The 22,971-nt window shown below is 48.7% G+C and overlaps 2 protein-coding genes across 3 annotated transcripts in view; one reads left to right on the top strand and one right to left on the bottom strand.

Moving 5' to 3' along the window:
* The window catches only part of CASP9 (caspase 9), a 37,995-nt gene extending 35,216 nt beyond the window's left edge, over positions 1-2,779 (top strand). For both annotated transcript variants that reach the window (XM_060089002.1, XM_060089003.1), the window contains exon 9: positions 519-2,779. In XM_060089002.1, coding sequence (XP_059944985.1) covers positions 519-608 — 90 coding nt within the window. In that variant the 3' untranslated portion in view covers positions 609-2,779. The remainder of the gene's footprint in view (positions 1-518) is intronic.
* Positions 2,780-4,742: 1,963 nt separating this feature from the next.
* LOC132502481 (chymotrypsin-like elastase family member 2A) lies at positions 4,743-21,733 on the bottom strand. The gene is given in 8 exon segments (XM_060118360.1): positions 4,743-4,952; positions 5,947-5,976; positions 5,978-6,089; positions 10,644-10,784; positions 14,054-14,173; positions 15,555-15,655; positions 21,343-21,428; positions 21,694-21,733. Coding segments are annotated over 8 exon segments (840 nt in total).
* Positions 21,734-22,971: the final 1,238 nt, after the last annotated feature.

Here is a 22,971-nt window from a genome sequence, read left to right as displayed (position 1 = left end):
CGGTGGGCGGGCTTCTCATTGCGGTGGCTTCTCTTGTCGCGGAGCATGGGCTCTAGGTGCGTGGGCTTCAGTAGTTGTGGCACGTGGGCTCAGTAGTTTTGGCGCACGGGCTCTAGAGCACAGGCTCAGCTGTGGTACACGGGCTTAGTTGCTCCACGGCATGTGGGATCTTCCTGGACGAGGGATTGAACTCATGTCCCCTGCATTGGCAGGTGGATTCTTAACCACTGCGCCACCAGGGAGGTCCCTAGAGTTGTTTTTAAAGTTCTGACTCGGTGGGGACTTCCCTGGTGGTCCAATGGTTAAGACTTGGTGCTCCCAATGCAGTGGACCTGGGTTCGATCACTGGTCAGGGACCTAGATCCCGCATTCCACAATTAAGACCTGCACAGCCAAATAAATAGATAAAAATAAATAAAATAAAATTCTCACTTGGTGGACGCTCCCCCAGCCCTTCTTTGGAATTCTTACTTCAGTCAAGAGAACTCACAGGCCTCCCTGTGGTCTTGTTTTCACAGGTTGCTAATGCTGTTTCAGTGAAAGGAATTTACAAACAGATTCCTGGCTGTTTTAATTTCCTCCGGAAAAAACTTTTCTTTAAAACGTAATGAGGCTGGGGCCTCTCACCCTGCCTTACCTTTCACCCCAAAACCTTCCTGCTCCAGCCCTGGTGGCGGCTGAGGCCTGGACTTTCCTACAACTGTGGCTGACACCCATTGAAGGATTCTGTAGCCTGTAGAGGTCTGCTGTTTCCCCCCCCGGGCTGCAGACAGGCTCCTAGCAGCTTTCAAACTGGAGCCAAATGACCGGTGATGGAGGAAGGAGAGCAGAAGGCCGTGGACACCACAGGGCTCTTTGCCAGGGGCCCGTTCCTGGCTAGTGGCTGTGGCCTGTGACCCCTGTGTTTTCTCCACATCAGGGCTTCTCAGCCGCAGCACAGCTGACATTTGGGGCCAGAGAATCCTTAGTTGTGGGGCCGTCCTGTGCACTGTGGGACATTTAGCAGCATCCCTGGCCTCTCTCCACTAGATGCGAGCAGCACCCCTTCCCCGAGTCGTGACAACCAAAACTGTCTTCAGACATTGCCAAGTCTCCCTGGTGGGCCCCCACTGGAGAACCACTGAGCTACAGGAAACTTTGGTGACAAGCAGACCAGCATCTCTTTTAGATCAGCAGTTTGGGGCTACTAGAGTTTGAAGAGTTAGAATCTGTGAATCCTAAATGAAGTTTTAAAAATTACCAAGTTTTGTCTATATTGCAGTGTTCTTAAAAACAAAACAAACCAAAACCTTAGGTGAATATGGACTCTCTTTCACCTATTTCCCACCCCCCCCTCATTTTGCACTAACTCTTCCTTATATAAAGGGGACTTTGGATTTTTGGGAAACATTCCCCAGCTCTTATTTCTTTTGACTTTCCCCCCTACCCCATCACAGGAAGGTGACTGGGGTGGGAGCTGTGTGTTGGGGGAGGTTAAGTCACCTGTCCAGGGAACACAATTAACCAGTGGAGAGACCTGGCAAGGCCCAGGTCTTCCTGAGTCCAGCCCATCCCTCCAGGTGCCTTCCTGGCTGCAGGACCTGCACCCTTACCCCCGCCGCCAAGGCCTTTAAGCTGCCTCGACCCCAGCCTATTTCTTGCTTTCAGGGCCCTAGATAAGAGGACGATTTGCTAATAAGACTTTCACCAAGATGTGATTCATGTAGTTGTCACTTTATTATTACTTTCCTCCTGTGACCTTTCCAAGTCCGAAACAGTCCCGGGGACTTCTGGTGGTTAGTTATTTTCTTATTTTCAATCACCTTCAGGACACACACAAGAAAATAATCAGGTTAACCCAGCAGAGCAGAGCCTTGCTTGCAGGTTCCCGGCTTTCTCCCTCCCCGCTCTGCGCTGCCCGTGTGAATCAGGCGGCCCGCGTTGAAGCAGCTCTCCCTAGGGGCTCTAATGACGCTCCAGAGAAAAGATGTCATCACAGCTTTACACTGACCTGTTTGGGCTTCCTGTAAAAAGGAGTCTTAGCCTGGAGTTCAGTTTGGGCTTCAGGGCGGGGGGCCTGGGAACTCAAAAAATTATACGCCGAATGTATGGATGGGCATGTTTGTAGATTTCATTTGTTTCTCAAAAGGTTTGAGAGCCCCTAAATTGTTAACAATCCCTGCCGTTGTTAAAGCACCATCACGTGCTGAGAGTGGGGCTGTAACCCGTTTTCGGAGGTGGTTTGGCATCTCCTAAACATCCTAATGTGCCGACTCCGTGATCCAGTGACGCTGCGTTATCTCTGTAGCATAGATGCTCTCATCAGTGTGCAAGGATATACGTCCAAGGATGTTCATTGCAGCCATGTGAGAGTGGAAAATAGGAAACAGATGAAAGCTTCATTCATTATATTCATACTATGGAATTTTATTTAGCTGTTCAAAAGAATGACATAGATACGTGGGCTCACATGTATAATATGATATGGTGTTAAGTGAAACGACTAAGCTGCAGAACAGTAATGGAGAGTAAAACCCTATTTTTGGTTAGAAGACAGTATGTTTATATGTACGTATATAGATATTTTATAGATGCACCAAAATAAATCCAGAAGACCACACACCAAGCCATTGGCCATGATTATCTCTGGGGGGGGTAGACCTGCAGATGTCATACAAGGGGGATGTCTACTTTTTTACTTGATACACTTTTAATACACTTGATATGCTTTTAATATTTTTACCAAGAGTATGTATGACCTTCTAAAATAAAAATAAAAATAAAGCTGGTGAACGCTGAAGATTCATGTGTTGCTATCATTCAGCGAACATCTGTTGAAAGGATGAATGCCCTTGGCCACCTGTCTCCTATCGCTTCCCAGCCCCTGACCTTGGCTCTTCACTTGTCTGGGTTTGGAACTCCAAGCTGTGCCCCTGGGCTGGGACCACTGCAAGGCTCCACTGGCCCCTCTGCAGTTGCCGCGGCGGCCTCTACCAGAGGACAGCTGGCAGCTTGGCTCTGCTGCTCCTGGAACCTGTCACAGGCACGTGAGCCTGCCCTGGCTGCTGTCCCGGGAACCTAGGGCCTCTGCCCGGCTGCCTCGCAAGGCTTGCTTTCCCCATTGATCCCCTCTGACATCTGGCCAGGCTTTCGGCTGAGGCCTGCTCTGTTGTGCTTGTGTCTGTGGCTGGGAACAGCTGATGCTGGGACCAAAAGATAGGACAATTGCTCCTGGCCCTGCTCGGGGCCTCCAAGGTGCTGCCAGGGCCAGCCGCATGGTGACTCACACGGCAGCTGGGGTTGGAAAGGATCCTCGGATTTGGCTGGGAAAAGGCCCTAAGCGTCCTCCCATCTAATCCGTCTCGGGCCAGGCTCTTTTGAAATGCTGGGGGCACCTCCAAAGCTGGACTCAGGTTTTCCTCTGCCAAAAGGGGACCAGAGCTTTCCCCCAATGGACAGAAAAAACCTTGTAAGTTAATGGCCACTCTCTTCTTGATTTTACCTTTTTCTCCAACAAACTTTTCTGGAACTTCTGGTGCCTGTAACCACTTGTTGGCAGAGAAATGCCAGCAGACAGACAAATGAACAAGGAGCCCTCAAGTATTAATGGGAAAACTCGGAGGCAGCCACCTGCTTATTTTGACAGTGCCCATTTGACAGTGTTGTTTTCCTCCTGGGACTGCAAGCTTACGGCTGTGACATCATATTTGATTTTATAATGGAGTGTGGGTTTGATTTAATTAAACAGCTCTCTGTAAATTCAACTTGAAATAAGGAAACCAGATGCCAGCTTTCCCTTCTTTGGGGGCTCTGTCCCAAACACCACACCCCCGACTTGTTCTGCGTCCTAAAAAAGTGGATGATTCCTGGTCTGGTTCAAGTCCCATTTTACAGAAGAGCAAACCCAGGTGGTGGCACTGCTGGGAGGTGGGTAAAAAAGTGCCCCCGATCGGCACGGTGTCCTCCTTTTCCCCTCCAGCATCCATTACGAGGCACGATGCCTCCTCCGCCCTCTCCCAGGTCCCCCCCACCAAGGCGTGCCCTTCCTGTGACAACTGTCCCTGTTCTGGCTGCTGCCACCTACCTCTGATTGTATCCATGGCTTCTCCCAAGATTGGTACCAGTTTTGGGTTTTTTTTTTTAATAAATTTTTTTTCTGGTTTTCATTATAAATGAATGTGTATTCGTTGTTTTTTAAAAATAGGAATTGAGCTGGTGTGGAAGTTTGTGAGGCACTGGTTTTGAGCTCACAGGCTAAAGCTCTCTGGGGACACATTCACAGTCATAGTGGGATCGGCTCAGCCCCATTTACCTGGACTGCCTTGGTCTGAAACAGAAAGTCCTGCATCCCAGGCAACTTCCCAGTCCAGCGCAAACTGAGATGATTGGTCACCCTACAGAACAGCTGGGGAACCCTTTAGAATGACTAATTTCCAATAATAAAGGCTGTGAGGATCTCAAACGACCAGGTTTGGGGCTTTGCAGATAAATATAGCATTGGGCAGTGGGGTCTGGGCCTACACGTAGATAAGATAAGCAAAACCAAAATACCCCATGAATCCTAGGGAACCTGCTGTTAATGCTGGAGGAGTAACCTTTATTTTCAACCTCTTTGGACAAGACCACCCTCTATGTGCCTTTTCACTCAACTCACACAGAAATTTTGGGGCCTATGGGGGATCCTGCAGGGGTTGCCCAGGTCTGCAGCCTCCTAGCTCTCAAGAGGAGGGAGGAGGTCCTCAGAACTCAGGTGGGCATGGCCCTCATGGGGCCAGGGCCAGGGCAGGGCCTGGGGGGCACTGGGCTGGTCCGGTTCTTACCGAATTGATCCAGTCCATGTAGTTGGAGACCCACGTGAAGACGGAGGGCTTGTGGTATTAGTTGCAACCAAGGGAGGACCTGAAGCTGACCACGCCGTGCACTTGCCACTGGCCATTAGCCGCCTGGCAGTTCAGTGGTCCGCCGGAGTCCCCCTGGGGAAGGCCAGAGTTGTGTCAGGAGGGGCCTTTGAGCTTGGGTGGGGCGATGGGAGGGGAGGGGAAGGGGCTACCCTTCAGAGCCCCGTGTTTTACATGTTGGCAGTGCATTTATATTGTTCCACGGTGGATTGCCATATTCTCGGAGGCCAGCCCTTGTGGTCACAGCTCAAGATGGCACCCTAATACCAACAGGAACAAGCCTGTATTCTTTCTGTGTGCCTGGAATGGTGCTAAGCACTTTATAGGCCTTATCTCATTTAATCTTTACCAAAAACCTATGAGGTAAGTGTTGCAGTATCCCCATTTCATCAAAGAGGAAAACAGAAGCCCTCAGACTGAGGCTCTCGAGCAGTAAGTGAAGGAGCTGAGACGTGTCCCAGAGTTAGAATGCCACGTGCTCAATCACCACCGGCCATTTCCTCCCGTTGACGGAGTTTCCTGGGGGCCCGTCTGCCTGGGCAGAGAGTGTAGGGGCCCAGTGTGATCCGAAGGACACGTGAAGCTCCTTCCCGCTCTGTCCCCACTCTACTTCAAAGTCCACCACATAGCAAGTCCTTTTGGTTAAGACACTGTATCCGAAAGGCTCTGTGGCAGCTACCATGAAGGGATACGTTGGGTCATGAATGGGACTAATTCAACAGATAAACTTGAAATCACCTTAGAAAGGTCCTAACCCAGCAAATATGGCCCCTTGGCTCCCTTACTACACAGAGGAAAGAATAAGAGAGATGACAGTCATGAGAGACCTCAGTGAGACCCAAGGAAGGACTTCCCAGCAGTGAGAGGGTGGACACTACTACAAGGAGAATCTCAAAACCTCTTTTCTGGAGACTGCAAGGACAAAGGTCAGGGTTCAAATGTGTGAAGCTGTTTCCCAGTGCTTTGCCAGCAGCTGGGAGGATGGAGTCTAGGACCCTGAGAGACTCTCCCCATCCTCAGCCTCATTTTGTCGGTGTGTGTGTGGGGTCACCTGACTTCCTGCACTCACACTGCAGCTGGAGGTCACACCATCACCCCCCCGCACAGATCATATTGGTCTTCACAGTGCTGCCCCACCAACCAGGTTGGGAGCATGTGGCAGAGTCCACAGCCAGCAGCTCGCCCTGCTGCAGGATGTCAGGAAGAGCTCCGCTGGCTGCATGAGACAAGAGAGAAGGTGTTACAGGGACAAAGAGAAAAAGCGAGTAGTGGGATGCCCAGCCCCTTTCTTTCTGGTCCCTCTTACTTCCCTCCATCCATAGGGTTGCCATGGGAGCAGCCATGTTTGCCCATACTGTATGTATCCTCACAGTTGATTGGGTAGTGTTCTGGCCACTGCTGATTGGTTCAGGGGTGAACACCTGACCCCAGCTAAGCCAATGAGCTCCTTCTCCTGGGAATTTGGGGGTGGGACTAAGAAATCCCAGCCAGAGAGGATATAAATCTGGGAGCTGTTGGTAGTGGCTGCCATTTTCTTCTAGGGAGAGAAGGATGAAGTAGATCCACGAAGAAAAGAAATTCTGAGAGAGGGTTTCCTGAGTTTCTCATAGTCTTTCAGCCCCTGGTTCTCTCCTGTTCCTGAAACCTGGCTGTCTCTGGCCTTGACTGAGTCTCTTAAATCCTTATAACAAACTCGCCATTTTGCTGTGCTGGCTCCATGGTTTCTACCACTTACCTTAAATATGACAGTGAGCCTGCTGGCATCTGGAGACCCAGCTTGGGAAAAATACTTGAATGCATTGAAAGTAGAGCTTTCCTAATGGCTCCCAACGACACTGCCACCATCACTTTCATTACTATCATCGCTGCTACTCATGTCAAAGACTAATAATATTCTTCACTTGCATTTTATTAGGCCGTTCAAAATACTAAACTAATCCTCACAGTAAATATTTATTCCTATTTTGGACATTGGGACAGATGGGACATTGAAGCCAAGAGAAGTTAAGCAGCTTTCCCAAGACCATCCTAATTAAATCTAGTCTAACCTGTATTATATTTTGCAAGTGTATAAGAATTTTCACATCACTTTTGTCATCTCCTTTAATCTTTGCCAATCGTATTTCCATTTTACAGTTGAGAAAACTGAAGCTAAGGCTACACAGCTAGTGACCAACAGAGCTGGGAATAAAGCCAAGCATTTGGACCCTTCCCTGGCTCTTGCTGCCTCCAGTGAAATACTTTCTGCCTGGGTGTTTTCTGATAAATGAACCAGTGGTTGTGCTTGTATCTCAGTAAGCATGAGATACATTTCCCACTTCTTACTTCTGCTGAGTTTCCATGTATCCATGTTTTTGCAGATAAGCCAGGCAAGAGGGTGATACTAATTTGAGTGTATGTGTGTTGATGTTCCTCTGTAAAAAAATGTCACTTATAGATATATGTCATTATGAAAAAAAAAAAAACCACTTATCTGCATGAGCCTTCCTAGAATTTTCCAAACGTCTGGTGATTTTACAAGGGGAGGGCAGGTTCCTTCTTGGTGTTCCTTCTTGGTGGTCTACTGTCATTGGATTTCTGACCCTTAGGGCTTATGTCAAAAGGAGACCCACATGTAGCCAGAGTCTGAGCAGCAAGGTCAGGTGGCACGTGGGACAGATGAGTTTTGAGATGGGGAGCAGAGAGTCTGATGAGGGCCCCAGGGACCTTTGTGGAGCTCTGGAATCCTGAGGTCACAGAGTGAATGCTATTTTGGACTCTGGCTTTGGGCCATAAAAAGGGACTTCTGGGGGGCTTCCCTGATGGTGCAGTGGTTGAGAGTCTGCCTGCTGATGCAGGGGACACGGGTTCGTGCCCCGATCTGGGAGGATCCCACATGCCACGGAGTGGCTAGGCCCGTGAGCCATGACCGCTGAGCCTGCGCATCCGGAGCCTGTGCTCCGCAACGGGAGAAGCCACAACAGTGAGAGGCCCGCGTACCGCAAAAAAAAAAAAAAAAAGGGACTTCTGGGGACTTCCCTGGCGGTCCAGTGGTTAGGACTCTGCACTTCCACTGCAGGGGCCATGGGTTCGATCCCTGGCTGGGGAAGTAAGATCCTACATCCCACATGCTGCGTGGCATGGCCAAAAAACGGGGAGAAAAAGAAAAGGGATTTCTGTGCCAGAAGTCATGTAGTCAATATAACCCTCATTCTGGCATAGTGACAGTGACAACAATTAACACACAACATCTACTATGTGCCAGGCGCTGGGCTAAGTGCTTCCCATGGATTATTGACAACTCTGTGATACAGGTGCTGTTCTTATCCCCATTTTACAGATGAGGAAACTTCAGTGTGGAAAAGCTAATTAAGTAACATGCCAAAGGTCACATAGCAAGTAAGTGAAGGAGCTGGATTTGAACCCAGGCAAGTCTGAATTCTTTTTTTTTTTTTTTTTTTTTTTGCGGTACGCAGGCCTCTCACTGTTGTGGCCTCTCCCGTTGCAGAGCACAGGCTCCGGATGTGCAGGCTCAGCGGCCACGGCTCACAGGACCAGCCGCTCCGCGGCACGTGGGATCTTCCCGGATCGGGGCACGAACCTGTGTCCCCTGCATCGGCAGGTGTACTCTCAACCACTGCGCCACCAGGGAAGCCCTTTTTTTTACATCTTTATTGGAGTATAATTGCTTTACAATGGTGTATTAGTTTCTGCTTTATAACAAAATGAATCAGTTATACATATACATATGTTCCCAAATCTCTTCCCTCTTGCATCTCCCTCCCTCCCACCCTCCCTATCCCACCCCTCTAGGTGGTCACAAAGCACTGAGCTGATCTCCCTGTGCTATGCGGCTGCTTCCCACTAGCTATCTATTTTACGTTTGGTAGTGTATATATGTCCATGCCACGCTCTTACGTTGTCACAGCTTACCCATCCCCCTCCCCATATCCTCAAGTCCATTCTCTAGTAGGTCTGTGTCTTTATTCCCATCTTACCCCTAGGTTCTTCATGACATTTTTTTTCTTAGATTCCATATATATGTGTTAGCATACGGTATTTGTCTTTCTCTTTCTGACTTACTTCACTCTGTATGACAGACTCTAGGTCCATCCACCTCACTACCAATAACTCAATTTCGTTTCTTTTTATGGCTGAGTAATATTCCATTGTATGTATGTGCCACATTTTCTTTATCCATTCATCTGATGATGGACACTTAGGTTGCTTCCATCTCTTGGCTTTTGTAAATAGTGCTGCAATGAACATTTTGGTACATGACTCTTTTTGAATCATGGTTTTCTCAGGGTATATGCCCAGTAGTGGGATTGCTGGGTCATATGGTAGCTCTATTTGTAGTTTTTTAAGGAACCTCCATACTGTTCTCCATAGTGGCTGTACCAATTCACATTCCTACCAGCAGTGCAAGAGTGTTCCTTTTTCTCCACACCCTCTCCAGCATTTATTGTTTCTAGATTTTTTTTTTTCTTTGCGGTACATGGGCCTCTCACTGCTGTGGCCTCTCCCATTGCAGAACACAGCCTCCGGATGCGCAGGCTCAGCGGCCATGGCTCACGGGCCCAGCCGCTCTGTGGCATGTGGGATCTTCCCGGACCGGGGCACGAACCCGTGTCCCCTGCATCGGCAGCCGGACTCAACCACTGCGCCACCAGGGAAGCCCTGTTTCTAGATTTTTTTGATGATGGCCATTCTGACCGGTGTGAGATGATATCTCATTGTAGTTTTGATTTGCATTTCTCTAATGATTAATGATGTTGAGCATTCTTTCATGTGTTTGTTGGCAATCTGTATATCTTCTTTGGAGAAATGTCTATTTAGGTCTTCTGCCCATTTTTGGATTGGGTTGTTTTTTTTTTTGTTATTGAGCTGCGTGAGCTGCTTGTAAATTTTGGAGATTAATCCTTTGTCAGTTGCTTCATTTGCAAATACTTTCTCCCATTCTGAGGGTTGTCTTTTGGTCTTGTTTATGGTTTCCTTTGTTGTGCAAAAGCTTTGAAGTTTCATTAGGTCTCATTTGTTTATTTTTGTTTTTATTTCCATTTCTCTAGGAGGTGGGCCAAAAAGGATCTTGCTGTGATTTATGTCATAGAGTGTTCTGCCTATGTTTTCCTCTAACAGTTTGATAGTTTCTGGCCTTCTAGCTCTAGTAGTTTTCTGGTAGCATCTTTAGGATTCTCTATTTATAGTATCATGTCATCTGCAAATAGTGACAGCTTTACTTCTTCTTTTCCGATATGGATTCCTTTTATTTCCTTTTCTTCTCTGATTGCGGTGGCTAAAACTTCCAAAACTATGTTGAATAACAGTGGTGAGAGTGGGCAACCTTGTGTTGTTCCTGATCTTAGTGGAAATGATTTCAGTTTTTCACCATTGAGGACAATGTTGGCTGTGGGTTTGTCATATATGGCCTTTATTATGTTGAGGAAAGCTCCCTCTATGCCTACTTTCTGGAGGGTTTTTATCATAAATCGATGTTGAATTTTGTCGAAAGCTCTCTTTGCATCTATTGAGATGATCATGCTGGTTTTTCTCCTTCAATTTGTTAATATGGTGTATCACGTTGATTGATTTGCATATATTGAAGAATCCTTGCATTCCTGGAATAAACCCCACTTGATTATCCATCTATGCTATCCTGCTTCTCCAAGGCAGCAGCCATTTTTTCCAGACTCCCTGGATGATGAGTGGGGAGAGAGCCCCTGACAGGACAAGGGTGACATTGCCTCCCTTCCCTCCCTTGGGATCCTTGGGGTTCCCGGCACCCACTTACTCTGCAGCCTTCCCCAGCCTGTGACATAGCAGATGTAGTTGTTGGGTAGAATGGTGCCAGCGGGCGGTAGGCAGCATAGCTGGATCTTGTCAGTCAGGGCGATGGAGTTGGCCAGTCTGAGCAGGGCAATGTCGTTCCTGGGTTTGTAAAGAGGCAGAGCCCCAGCGGGGAACATTGAACCCCCTCCTCGGCCAGCCTGATGGTGAACCTTCCTTCTGTTGGGGCTACGAGGGATTGGGGAGCAGCTGTGGTTAAACCCCAGGATTGCATTTTGTCCCTGGTGGAGCTTGGAGCCCTAAATTCCCCTGAGGCCTTTCAGGGGACTGTACAGAACAGGGAGGGCAAATAGGTTTGTCTTGCAATGTCCACTCTGATGGATTAGTTTGTGGCTGCCTGGCAGGCTGTGTTGACAAGGATTCTGAGGCTCTGTCCAGGGTCAGCAAGGAAATAAATCCATGACTGCTTGGTAATGTCTGTCCCAGCCGTATGCTTCCTATGTTTGGTTTAGAAAACAGTAGATGTTCAGGCTGAAAGGCCTTTTTGCCTTTACTCACCCTTCCACCTTGAGTTCTGCTGCCAGATTTATCCATTAGTCTCACGTCCTTGTCTAGGAAACCTTTAGTGATTGGCAGATTACACTTTCCACGATGGCTGCAATGAGATCTCCCATCCCATCGGTGCTTGTTGCAATGTGATGTTGACACTCTGTCCTTTGAGAGCAGGGGTCTGGGTTTCTTCCCTCTGGTTGGGGGGTGGGGGACTGTGATATAAAGGAAGTGACACCATGTGACTTCTGAGACTAGGGCATGAGAAAATGCAGCTTCTGTCTGGTCTTTCAGGATTCCTGTTCTTGGATCCTAACCTCCGTGCCGTGAAGAAGCCCAGGCCACATAGAGGGTCCACGTGTGTGTGAAAAGGCCCTTCTCCACTCTCTGCCCACCCATCTCCTCCCCATCTCTTAAGGCTTCCCTGGACCCATTCTGTGTCATTTTACGGCTTTCCAGCGTCTTGTCTGTGTGTATTTCATCTAGTTGACAAGTCCCTTTTGGGGCAGAGACTGACTCATGACTCACGGACACCCCGCATCCTCTGTGCACCATCATCGGTGCTGGACCACAGCAGGCTGCCTGGATGAAGGATCACAGGGTGTTATGGCCACGGGGCATCCTCCTGCTCTCCCCAGGGCTGTGATGCAGAGTCTTCTGGAAGATTTGGCAGAGCGAACTTTCTGGGCAGCCATTCAAGAGTGGCATCTTGGGCTGCAGAAGAGCCCTTGCATGTGGATAAATTATGCAGATTTGAAGAGCTGGCTGGGGTTCTTCTTTCTAAAGGCCCTTCTGGAACTGCAGATCTGCTCTTGGGGATTGGGAGAGGATGATGGATACCTCTGTGTTTCGGGAAGGTGATGGGGAAGCAGGAAAAGGGAAGACAACTTTCTGTCCCCAGAAAGTGGGGACAATGACGACAATCATGACGACCATGATGATGAAAGTGTATTGAAGATGTGCTCAGATCAGGTCACTGCTGGGCACATCACACCTGATTTAATGCTACTTTCTGGATCTGTAAGTTCAGGCAAGTTCCTTCCCTTCCTAGGTCGTGGTTTCCTTATCTGTGAGTTGGGGATAATAACAGTACTTCCCGCCTGGGACTGTTGTGAGGAATAAATATGATAACACTCAGGAAACACCTAGCACAGTGCCTGGCACAAGGAAAGCACTAAGTGTTAGTTGGTCTGATTGTGCAAACTAACTCCTGGGGGTGGAAGAGAGCTCACTGGGAAGGCGGGTTGGACTGTGAGGGTCTGGAGGGTTGGCGACCCCCACCACTCCTGCCTGTCCTAGTGGAAGACCAGGCTGGCTGGGCACAGTGTCTGCTGGTCATTGGAGTGCTTATGCTTGCTTGTGTGATCAGAAAGGGGGAGTCCCCTGAGCTGCAGTGAGATGCTCGGGTTTAGGCGGTCCCCTAAACTCCGCAGGACTGGGGGCCTTGTGTGTTTCACTCACTGTTGTTTCCTGGTGCCTAGAACAGGGCCTGGCATATAGTAGGTGCTCAACAGATACCAGTGGAATGAAGGCGTGAGTGACCCCATGGCTCTGAATTTTGTTTAATACCACCTGGATCTCAGGATTAGTAATGATGAAAGAAGTCTGATGTTCCAGCAAATATTCCCTGCCCCTACATGTGCCCGCTCCCTGGGATAGGGGGTGGAGATTCAGGGGTGAATCAGGCATGGCCCAGCCCTTGCAAACTTCCGGCTAGAAGGGGAATTAGATGTGAATTAATCTCTAATGCACATTGAGAGTGGACCGGGTGGGAGGAGGGGGTTGATTCCACCAGTTTCCTGACGGGCAGAGAACCTTCCCTTCCTCTTCTTCCTCTCCCTCCTTTTTTCCACTTCCTGGGACCACTCCCCTCTACTTTGATGGCTCAGACATAGATCCCAGCACTTACACCTCTTTATTGCACCATTATTGTACTACTACTGCTAATAGCCCACACATATGGTTTCTATCATGTGCCAGGACTTTTCCTAAGTGCTTTACATACATTATCTCATTTAATCCTCACAACAACCCTAGAGGTAGACACTATTACTGTCCTTATTTTACCAAAGAGGAAACTGAGGCACAGAAAGGCTAAGGAACTCGTGCTGGGCCACGCGGTCAGTATTCGTATCTAAGCCTCCAGGTTCTAGAAGCTCGACCCTTAACCACCACCCCGCACTGCCTCCCAGCCACATTTCTGGCCTTGGGCTCCTTGAGAGCTGGTGTGGTGACCTGTGCATCTCTGTGCGTCCAGCACCCAGCACGGCATGTGGGACATGGCAGGTGAACATAGGATGGTATGTGCTTGTCTATGAGGAGTTGGGGGAAGCAGAGTTGCCATCTCCCTGCAGGTCGGGGAACAATCCCTGGGGGGCTTTGCAGAGCTCTGAGCCCCTTGCCAGCTTCCTGCGTGTGTTACCCCAGGCTGTCCCAGCAGAGTATCAGGGAATCTTTGAAAAATGTCAAAGGCGTGTTGGGAGGGAGCACAGAGTAGGGGACAGCAGAGGGACTGTGTCCTACTCCACTCATAGACTCCACTTATAGTGGGACCTGCAGACCTATCCCTGTGTCCCCAGGACTTGGCACAGAATAAATACACAGTCATTGAGTGCCTATGGTGGACAGGGGAGCGGCAGGCTTAACTGGCAGGAGATCCAGGTCGCTCTGACAGTCTTTGCCTCTCCCTCCCCTAGTCACACCCCAGCCCAGGCATCTTTGGAGCTGAGAGCTCCTCCCCGCTCCCTACAGAAGGAGCAAAGGATGGGGTAGGGCTGCACACACTGCCTTCTGGGAGACGCCCCACCCCCGCTCTGCACCCCTGCCAACCCACCCCCCAAGCGCACCCAGACAGAACACACCCTTTGGAGAGCTGGTTGGAGTTCCAGTCCTCTTGCACCACAAGCTCGGAGACCTTGATGGCCAGCGAGCTGGGCTCATAGGTGGCGAGGTAGTGCTGGCCCAGCACCACGCTGTAGGTCCTGGAGGAATTGGGAGAGGGGGCCAAGCGGGGAAGGTAAGCTCTGGGCTGTCCTTTCCTCTCTCTGGGCCCCTATGGGCAGGGACACCCCAATCAATGCACTGTCTGGAGGCCTGGCTCAGGCCAGTGCTGGGATGGGCCCAAGTCAGTGCCTGCTCCAAGAGCTACTAGTTGGCGCTGGGAGTTCTCCTTCCCTCTGGGCAATCGATTCGTTATAATAACTAAAACCAAACAGTAATTGCAACTGTATTATACCAACTGTAAACTATGATATAAAATAAAAGTTGTAATAATATAAACTCTGTGTTACTATGGGGGAAGTGAGATGGATACAGAGATAACAGCAGTCATTTACCCTCAAGGGCATCTTTTTTTTTTTTTTTTTGCGGTACACTTACACGGGCCTCTCACTGTTGTGGCCTCTCCCGTTGCGGAGCGCAGGCTCCGGACGCGCAGGCTCAGCGGCCATGGCTCACGGGCCCAGCCGCTCCGCGTCACGCAGGATCCTCCCGGACCGGGGCATGAACCTGTGTCCCCTGCATCGGCAGGCGGACTCTCAATAACTGCGCCACCAGGGAAGCCCCAAAGGCATCTTTGAATTTAACCTCTCACCTCCCATGTTTAGATGGGGAACCTGAGGCTCAGGGAGGAGTAAATGGTCCAGAGCCTTGCAGCTCGTTAGGGACAGTTCAGAGCTAGAACCAGGACTCCTGATGCCCAGGCCTCTATTATTTCCCCCCCACCCACCTCATAGAACTTGTAAATCAGCTGAGGAGAAGGGACCTCTCCTGGCTATGAAAGCATCACATTGGCCCAGCGGAAACTCCAGTGAGCACCCGCCGGTGTGAGATAAGCAGAGGCTGTAGGGAGGGAAGAGGACAGGTGAACAACGAATGTCACAGAGCCTTTCCTGTCCCTTGTGGGCCTTTATAATGGTGCCAGTTCACTTTTATTGAGCACTTACTAAGAGCCAGCCCCTTTAATGCATCATCACATTTAATCCACACTAAATTCTGTTACCTGATTTTTAGCAGGTGATGGTATTGAGGCTTGGAGTAGTTGTTCAAGTTGCTCAAGGGAACCCAGTTCCAGATCCTGAGGCCACACCTAGTTCCCCCAAGAGGACAGGAAATGGGCCTCCTCCCTTTCCATAGTCCCCCTCAGCGCCCCGCAAGGGATACTTAATCCATGTCATGTATGGGCCCATCAACTGACCAACAGACTGAACTATACATTGATGAGAACTTGTTTCTTGGCTAAGGAAGTGGTTATGTGCAAGGCTCCTTTACACAGGGTGGTTCAGGCCATCTGGGCTCCAACTCTGAGAGGTGAGCACTGGCCAGTGGGGTGAGTGGGCTGGGAGGCTGGGGAAGAGCATTTACGTGATGTAGTGGGCAGCTGTCAGGACCCAGTTTTGGTCTATCAGAGACCCTCCGCAGATGTGGTGCCACTGGCCATTGGAGCTGTACTGCAGGGAGACCTGGGAAGAAGTGCAGGTGCTCTGGTCACTGAAAGGACCAGGCTTCTCTGCTCTGCAGCTTCCCAGCCCTGAGAGCGGGGCCAGGGTAAGGTGAGCAAGGCACTCACCTCAGCTGCAAAATCTAACGGGGCACCAAGAAACTGAGTCATCAGGATAAATAACATTTTAATAATTTTTAGAAAATTAGCACAAAAAATCTCTGATGAACAAAATGTCCAAAATTTAAATAAAGACACTATTAAAAAGTCATTGTTGGGCTTCCCTAGTGGCACAGTGGTTAAGAATCCTCCTGCCAACGCAGGGGGCACGGATTCGAGCCCTGGTCCGGGAAGATCCCACATGCCGCGGAGCAGCTAAGCCCGTGCGCCACAACTACTGAGCCTGTGTGCCACAACTACTGAAGCCCGTGTGCCTAGAGCCCGAGCTCTGCAACAAGAGAAGCCACGACAATGAGAAGCCTGCGCACCGCAACTACTGAAGCCCGTGTGCCTAGAGCCCGAGCTCTGCAACAAGAGAAGCCACGACAATGAGAAGCCTGCGCACCGCAAGGGAGAGTAGCCCCCAGCTCGCGGCAACTAGAGAAAGCCCGCGCGCAGCAAAGAAGATCCAACGCAGCCAAAAATAAAATAAATAAAAAGTGATTGTTTTGAACATCTTTCGGCAACATGACTTGTTGGGGTTTTTCCCTTCTTGGGAGCTATTTCTTTAGGACATATTCCTCCAATTTAATATGTGTAGACCAAAATTTTGATTTCCCCCCCCGCCCCAAGTCTGTGCTTTCCCATGTTGGTAAATGGCAACCCCACTGTACCTGCTGCTCAGGCCAAAACACTAGGCAGTGAATTTGATGCTTCTCTTTCTCTCATATGCCTCATTCTAATCTACCAGCAAATCCCGCCTGCTCTACTTCCAGAATATGTAGACAGAACGCATCCCTCTTACCACCTCAACTGCTGGTCCCAACCATCTTTAACTCTCACCTGGATTATTATTGTAGCTTCCTATGTATTCTCCCTGCTCTCACCCTGGCCCCTCCCTCACCCCATTTCTCAACACAGCAGCCAGAATGATCCTTTTAAAATGTAAGCATGATTATATCTCTTCTCTGCTCGAACAGCCAGTGGCTCCCCCTATTTCACAGTGTGAAACCCCAAACTGAACAAGGCTCTACAAGTCTCTACATGACCTCCCTGACCTTATAGGCTCCCACTCCCTTCTGCTCCAGCCACACTGACCTCCACGAGGTTCTGGAAATACACCAAGCCCACTTCTGCCTCAGGGCCTTTGCACTTGCTCTTCCTTCTGCCTGGACTATTCTTCTCTTATGTATTAGCATAGCTTTCTCCTTCACTTCCTACAGGTCTGTGCTCAAGGTTTTCTGCCCTGTGAGGCCTTCTGTGACCTTACCTAAAACAGAGTATGCACGTACATCCTTACACACGTATGCACACATATGAACACACATGTCTCTTTTCCTCTGGTCCTGCTTTATTCTTCATCATAGTATCTATCATCGCCTGACATTATGAATTTACCCATTCAATTGTTTGTTGTCTCACTCTCCCACTTTAATATAAGCTCTGTGAATTTTTTTTCCCACTGCTGTATTCCAGGTGCCTAGAACAGTACATGTCTCATGGTGGGTCCTTAATAAATTGAACAAGTGAGTGAATCAGCAAATGAATGAATGGATGAGTGAGTGAATGAATGACAGTAGACTCACCAGGCAAGGATCTGGTCTTTCCTGCAGAACTTGTTACCTGTTTCTCTAGTTTTTCCCTCAAGACTAAACCCACTGATAGGAATATGAACATATATAAGTGTACCTTACCCTACAGCTCCTCAACTTTTTAAAAATATTTTTGTATTTTTAAAAAATGTATTTTATTTTATTTATTTTTGGCTGCATTGGGTCTTAGTTGCTGCGCCCGGGCTTTCTCTAGTTTTGGCAAGTGGGGGCTACTCTTCATTGCGGTGCATGGGCTTCTCATTGCGGTGGCTTCTCTTGTTGCGGACCATGGGCTGTAGGTGTGCAGGCTTCAGTAGTTGCAGCATGTGGGCTCAGTAGTTGTGGCGCGTACGCTTAGTTGCTCTGTGACATATGGGATCTTCCTGGACCAGGGATCGAACCCGTGTCCCCTGCATTGGCAGGTGGATTCTTAGCCCTTGCACCGCCAGGGTAGTCCCTCATTTTTCTTTAAACAAAGACGTGTTTCTATTTAGATTTGATAGTTTAATAGGTGTGGGTTGGAACTTTAAGGCGGTTGCATTTGGCACTGCTTGATTCTCTGCCAAAACTGTCCCATGTCCTTCCCCTTCCTTTCAAGTCCTTGCCAAGGCCAAGCAGAGAGGAGGGAGGTGACAGCAGAGGGTTGTGTGCTCTGACCAGGGTTCCCATGGAGGAAAAGCAGGAATGATGCCTGCTTTTCTCCAAACATCCTCATTTCTGGTTATCCACGTGGCATTTTCTTGTTTGCTTGACATTAAGGGGCCTTAGATGAACTGGCTTTTTAAACAATGCTTAAAATTAGACAAAATTTAAAAAGACACTTAAGGGCTTCCCTCGTGGCGCAGTGGTGGAGAGTCCGCCTGCCGATGCAGGGGACACGGGTTCGTGCCCCGGTCCGGGATGATCCCACGTGCCGCGGAGCGGCTGGGCCCGTGAGCTGTGGCTGCTGAGCCTGTGCGTCTGGAGCCTGTGCTCCACAACGGGAGAGGCCACAGCAGTGAGAGGCCCACGTACCGAAAAAAAAAAAAAAAAAAAAGACACCTAAAAGGATATCCCCACCCCAAAGATCTGAAAATAGGCTGAAACCATCCTACAGATGTGAAAATTTGAAATAATATGGAAACATATAATTTGTGGGTAGCTAAGTGTGGCCAAAAGAGCAAAGGTTGAACCAAATTTGAATCTCCACTTTCTGCCAGGATAACGGGGTGACTTTGGGCAATTATGTAACTTTCCTGAGCCCCAGTTACCTTGTCTAGAAAATGGGGATCATAATGCCATAATGCCTGTTGGGGGCTCTTGGAATGATTAACAATTACAATAGCTAACAGTTTAAATGTCTAATAATTTGAACACTTACTATATACTAGACACTGTTCTGAGCTCAGAGTGTGAATCAGCTCACATCATAATCACAGCAATCCCATGAGGCACTATTATTATTCCCATTTTACAGATGAGTAAATTAAGGCAACCGACAGAAATTTGTACACTGTGGTCCACGCCATAAGGGCTGTTATACATTTTTAATATTACCCACCGAGAAAGGTAAATTGAGTTGCTCCACTCATCCAGCTACTATGTGGTAGAGCAGGGATCGTCTGGCTCCACAATCTGTCTGGAAACTTTACACATCTTACTTTAATTTTGAATCACCTAGCACTTTATTTTCAAGTGTCTGGTGGGTTATGATCTAGGATCATAATCTTGGGGTGAGTGTGGAACCAAAGAGACCTCTCAGGCAACTCAGAGCACATTATATTTGCTTAAAATTTTGATATTTTGTTCGTTATGAAAAAGTTTGATTTTTTAAAAATATTGCATTTAAATATTCATTTTGGTTACTGAGTTTTGTGGTGCCTCCTTAGATTTTGCCCCCAAAGTGAGTGCCTTGTTGCCTCACCCTGGTCTCCACCCTGCTTGACCTGCCCACCAACCCCAGTAAAAAAATCTCCCAGGGAAGCAGAAGCAGGAAGTGTAGAGAGACACTTCCAAGACCAACATCAATCAGTTCCCAAGGCAAGGATGCTTTTGTACCAGCACTGTCAGCGGGTCCAGAGGATGAGGAAATATTTTGGTAGGCAGCACTGATTGGTTCTCAGCACAAGGGTGACCTCTGCTTAAGGGGGAGGTATAGGATCCCTCTTCCAACTTTCCAGAAAAAATATATTATGGGAGTATGAGAGAAGTGCCAAAAGAATTGGCAAAATACACAGAGCCAAGTGTATAAATTGCGAACTATCAGTCACCATCTATGATTGAAGCTCTCTTAATTGAGGGGAAGATGAACGGTTGTTGCCATTCCCTCCGTGAAACATACTGTCGGCTGTATGGGGCGCCATGAACACTCACCACTAGCACTTACCCCAATTCAACCTTTTTGTTCCCAAACCTGTGTATGCCAGTTGTGCTTGTAATTATGTAAATTGATTAGACATGTAACCGATGAAACATGAGTTCAAAAAGTGAGTTGTGATTTATATGGAAACTAAGTGAAATGCTTGGAAGAGACCAGATAACCCTGACTTTTGAAAAATTGCTGTGAAATTAGGCATCGACGAGAAAACGGAAACATTGAGAAAATAGGTCATAAAAATCTGGAAGAGCTCATTCCCATGGCTTCTTGAATGTCTCACAGTCATTGCTTTACTCTAAAGAAACGGAAGTATAGATGATGTGTTGTGGGGGGTGGTTTACACGAGACAGACCGGTGGACAAATATATATTTACAAGTGTTAAATTAAAATAAAATGTTTAAAAAATGTATGTGTGGTTTCTAATCATTTTGCTATAACCAACCTTTCAATTACTCAGTCCCAATCCCGTTAGATTAGAGAGATTTTACAATATTTATTTATGTCAGTGTAAGCCTCACGTATTTTCTTCGGGAGTCCTACCACTAACAGGTCCTGGTAATTTATACCCGTGCCCCAACCAGAATTTTTAGTCTCCATATCACTAGGATTGTTTTAAGGTAAGGAAGCATTTACTTTCATTGGTAACATCTACTTGCCTGTAGTTAAGAATTAATTTGCGGGACTTCCCTGGTGGTGCAGTGGTTAAGAATCCGCCTGCCGATGCAGGAGACACAGGGACAAGCCCTGGTCTGGAAAGGTCCCACATGCTGTGCAGCAGCCAAGCCCGTGCACCACAACTACCGAGCCTGCGCTCTAGAGCCCACGAGCCACAACTACTGAGCCCGTGCACTGCAACTACTGAGCCCACGAGCCTAGAGCCCGTGCTCCGCCACCACAAGGAGAAGCCCGTGCACCGCAATGAAGAGTAGTCCCTGCTCGCCACTAGAGAAAGCCCGTGCAATGAGACCCAACGCAGCCAAAAATAAAAAAAATAAAAAATAAAAAAGAATTGATTTGCACTGGTTGGTTCCTTAAAGCAAGGAATATTTGCATAGAAGGTGATGAATGGTTCATAGGATAACAGTACATGTGTAAGCAAGCATCTGATTGGTTAACAGAGCAAGACTATTTGTGAATTTGTGTGTATGGGTTGTGGGGTGGGGCAGGTCTTTATCGAGGCTGGTGAAGGCACCTCTCCCTCCACCCCCAAGGTTGACCAAGGCCACAGAAATGTTTTTTTTTTTTTTTTTCGGTACGCGGGCCTCTCACTGTTGTGGCCTCTCCCGTTGCGGAGCACAGGCTCCGGACGCGCAGGCTCAGCGACCATGGCTCACGGGCCCAGCCGCTCCGCGGCATGTGGGATCTTCCTGGACCGGGACACGAACCCGTGTCCTCCGCATCGGCAGGCAAACTCTCAACCACTGTGCCACCAGGGAAGCCCCAGAAATGTATTTTTTATTGGCGAATTTTCCCATCCTGCCCTCTGAGTCCCCACCAATCCTCATCTTTGCCAGTGCAGTAGACCCCGTGGTGGAGGGCAAAGGGGTGATGTGAGGTAGGTAAGGGCAGGGGGGCAGAAGTGGAGGGGTGGGGGGACTCCCCTGCCAGGGACTGCTGTTGGCCCTCACATCTTCACCTCCAACCACCCTGTGCAGGTTGGGCAGGTAAGTGGGGTGCCCACAGTTGAGAGCTGTAAAAAGAGAAAGGGTTGTGAGCCCAGGTAGCAATGACCCAAACGATGTAACCTACACTTGCTGAATTCCCAAATCCCAAATAGAGAATCCCTGTTCTGGAAGGATCCCCACAGATGGTAGAGTCCTGCCCTTTGCCCCACTTATTTGGAACTTCACTCCAGCTTGCTTATAACCACAGGACTGAGTCCAGTGGGTACAGGGAGGTCCCATCCCCAGTCCCACCAGGAGACTGAAAAAGTGCCTCTAGGTGACAGGACTTACCTCCAGCCACCAATGTAGACAACAGTAGGGCCCTGATCATGGTGTGTCTTTAGGAGTTCGATATGTGTGGCCCTGGCTAAGGCCCTGGTTTTATGAGTAAGCTTATCGGCCAGAGATACACTAGGAATATGCAAGATGGGGATTTTCTCAAAGCCCAATGGAAAAATGGCCTGTGTTCAAATATTTTTTTTCCATTTCCCCCACCTGTCACCCTGGCACTACTTTGAAAAAATGCCAAAGGTGGATATTGAAATATGGGTTCTATCTGCTTTTAAGAGATTATGTTATGTGTTAGGGGAAGAAGAAAAATATTGTTGTTGGTCCTTGGAGTTGTGTTTTCATAGAAAAGATTAGGTTGGCTTCTGAGCAAACAGCGTTCTAGGCCAGTGGCTCTCAATGGAGCTGGTATTGCCTACGAAGGGGACATTTGGCAATGTCCAGAGACATTTTTGGCTGGGGATGGGGTATTACTGGTATGTAGTGGGGAGAGTCTAGAGATGCTGTTAAACATCCTATAAGGCCCCGGGCAGCCTGTCACAACAAGGAATTATTCCACCCTAAACGTCAGTGGTGCCGAGGTTGAGGAAGCCTGTTCTAGGCCACGCTATGGCTTGCTGTGTGACCCTGGACAAGGCATGGAAGTCTCTAGGCCTGGGGCCTGCCCTTCTGTGAACCAGGCAGAGAAACGTGTGCCCAGTCTGTTTTGCAACAATGTGGTGAGGATATGAAAAACATGAACGTGCTTACCTAGGAGAAGCACAAAACAGACCCACACAGGTAGGGTTTGGCAGTCCCAGCAACAGGGAGGAGGGAGTGCTGGCCGAGGAGGGCTGTATCTATTGTCTCCTCCTAAGACGACAACAGTTTGTACTTCTCCAGTACAAACTTCTTCACCTGCCAAGTGGGGTCAGAGCAGGAACTTCTTAGAAAGGGAAGCTGACACTCACCAAACATATACATCAGATGCACTCACATCTCTTACCTAATCTAAGCCTTACAAAACCTTGCTCAAGGGTCCCATAGTTCAAGGGAGGAAGCTGAGGTTCAGAGAGGTAAGGTGACTTGCCCAAGATCACACAGCTTCTAAGCAGCAGAATGGGGATTCCAACATAGGTTGGTCTGATTTCCAAGCCCCTTTACTTGATGCTGCTGAAGGTGGCCTTCCGAATGTCCTCCTAGCACTGCAATAAGCCCCTTGTTTTTGGCGGCGTTGCGGGGAAGGGTGGAGAAAATGAGCGAGGGTTCCTGATGGATGTTCTTGCTCTGCCTTAAAGCTTC

Source organism: Mesoplodon densirostris, chromosome 2 (genome assembly GCF_025265405.1).
Source record: "Mesoplodon densirostris isolate mMesDen1 chromosome 2, mMesDen1 primary haplotype, whole genome shotgun sequence".
Lineage (NCBI taxonomy): Eukaryota > Metazoa > Chordata > Mammalia > Artiodactyla > Ziphiidae > Mesoplodon > Mesoplodon densirostris.
Note: the sequence above shows the minus strand (reverse complement) of the source record. Positions and strands in the feature narration are given on the sequence as shown.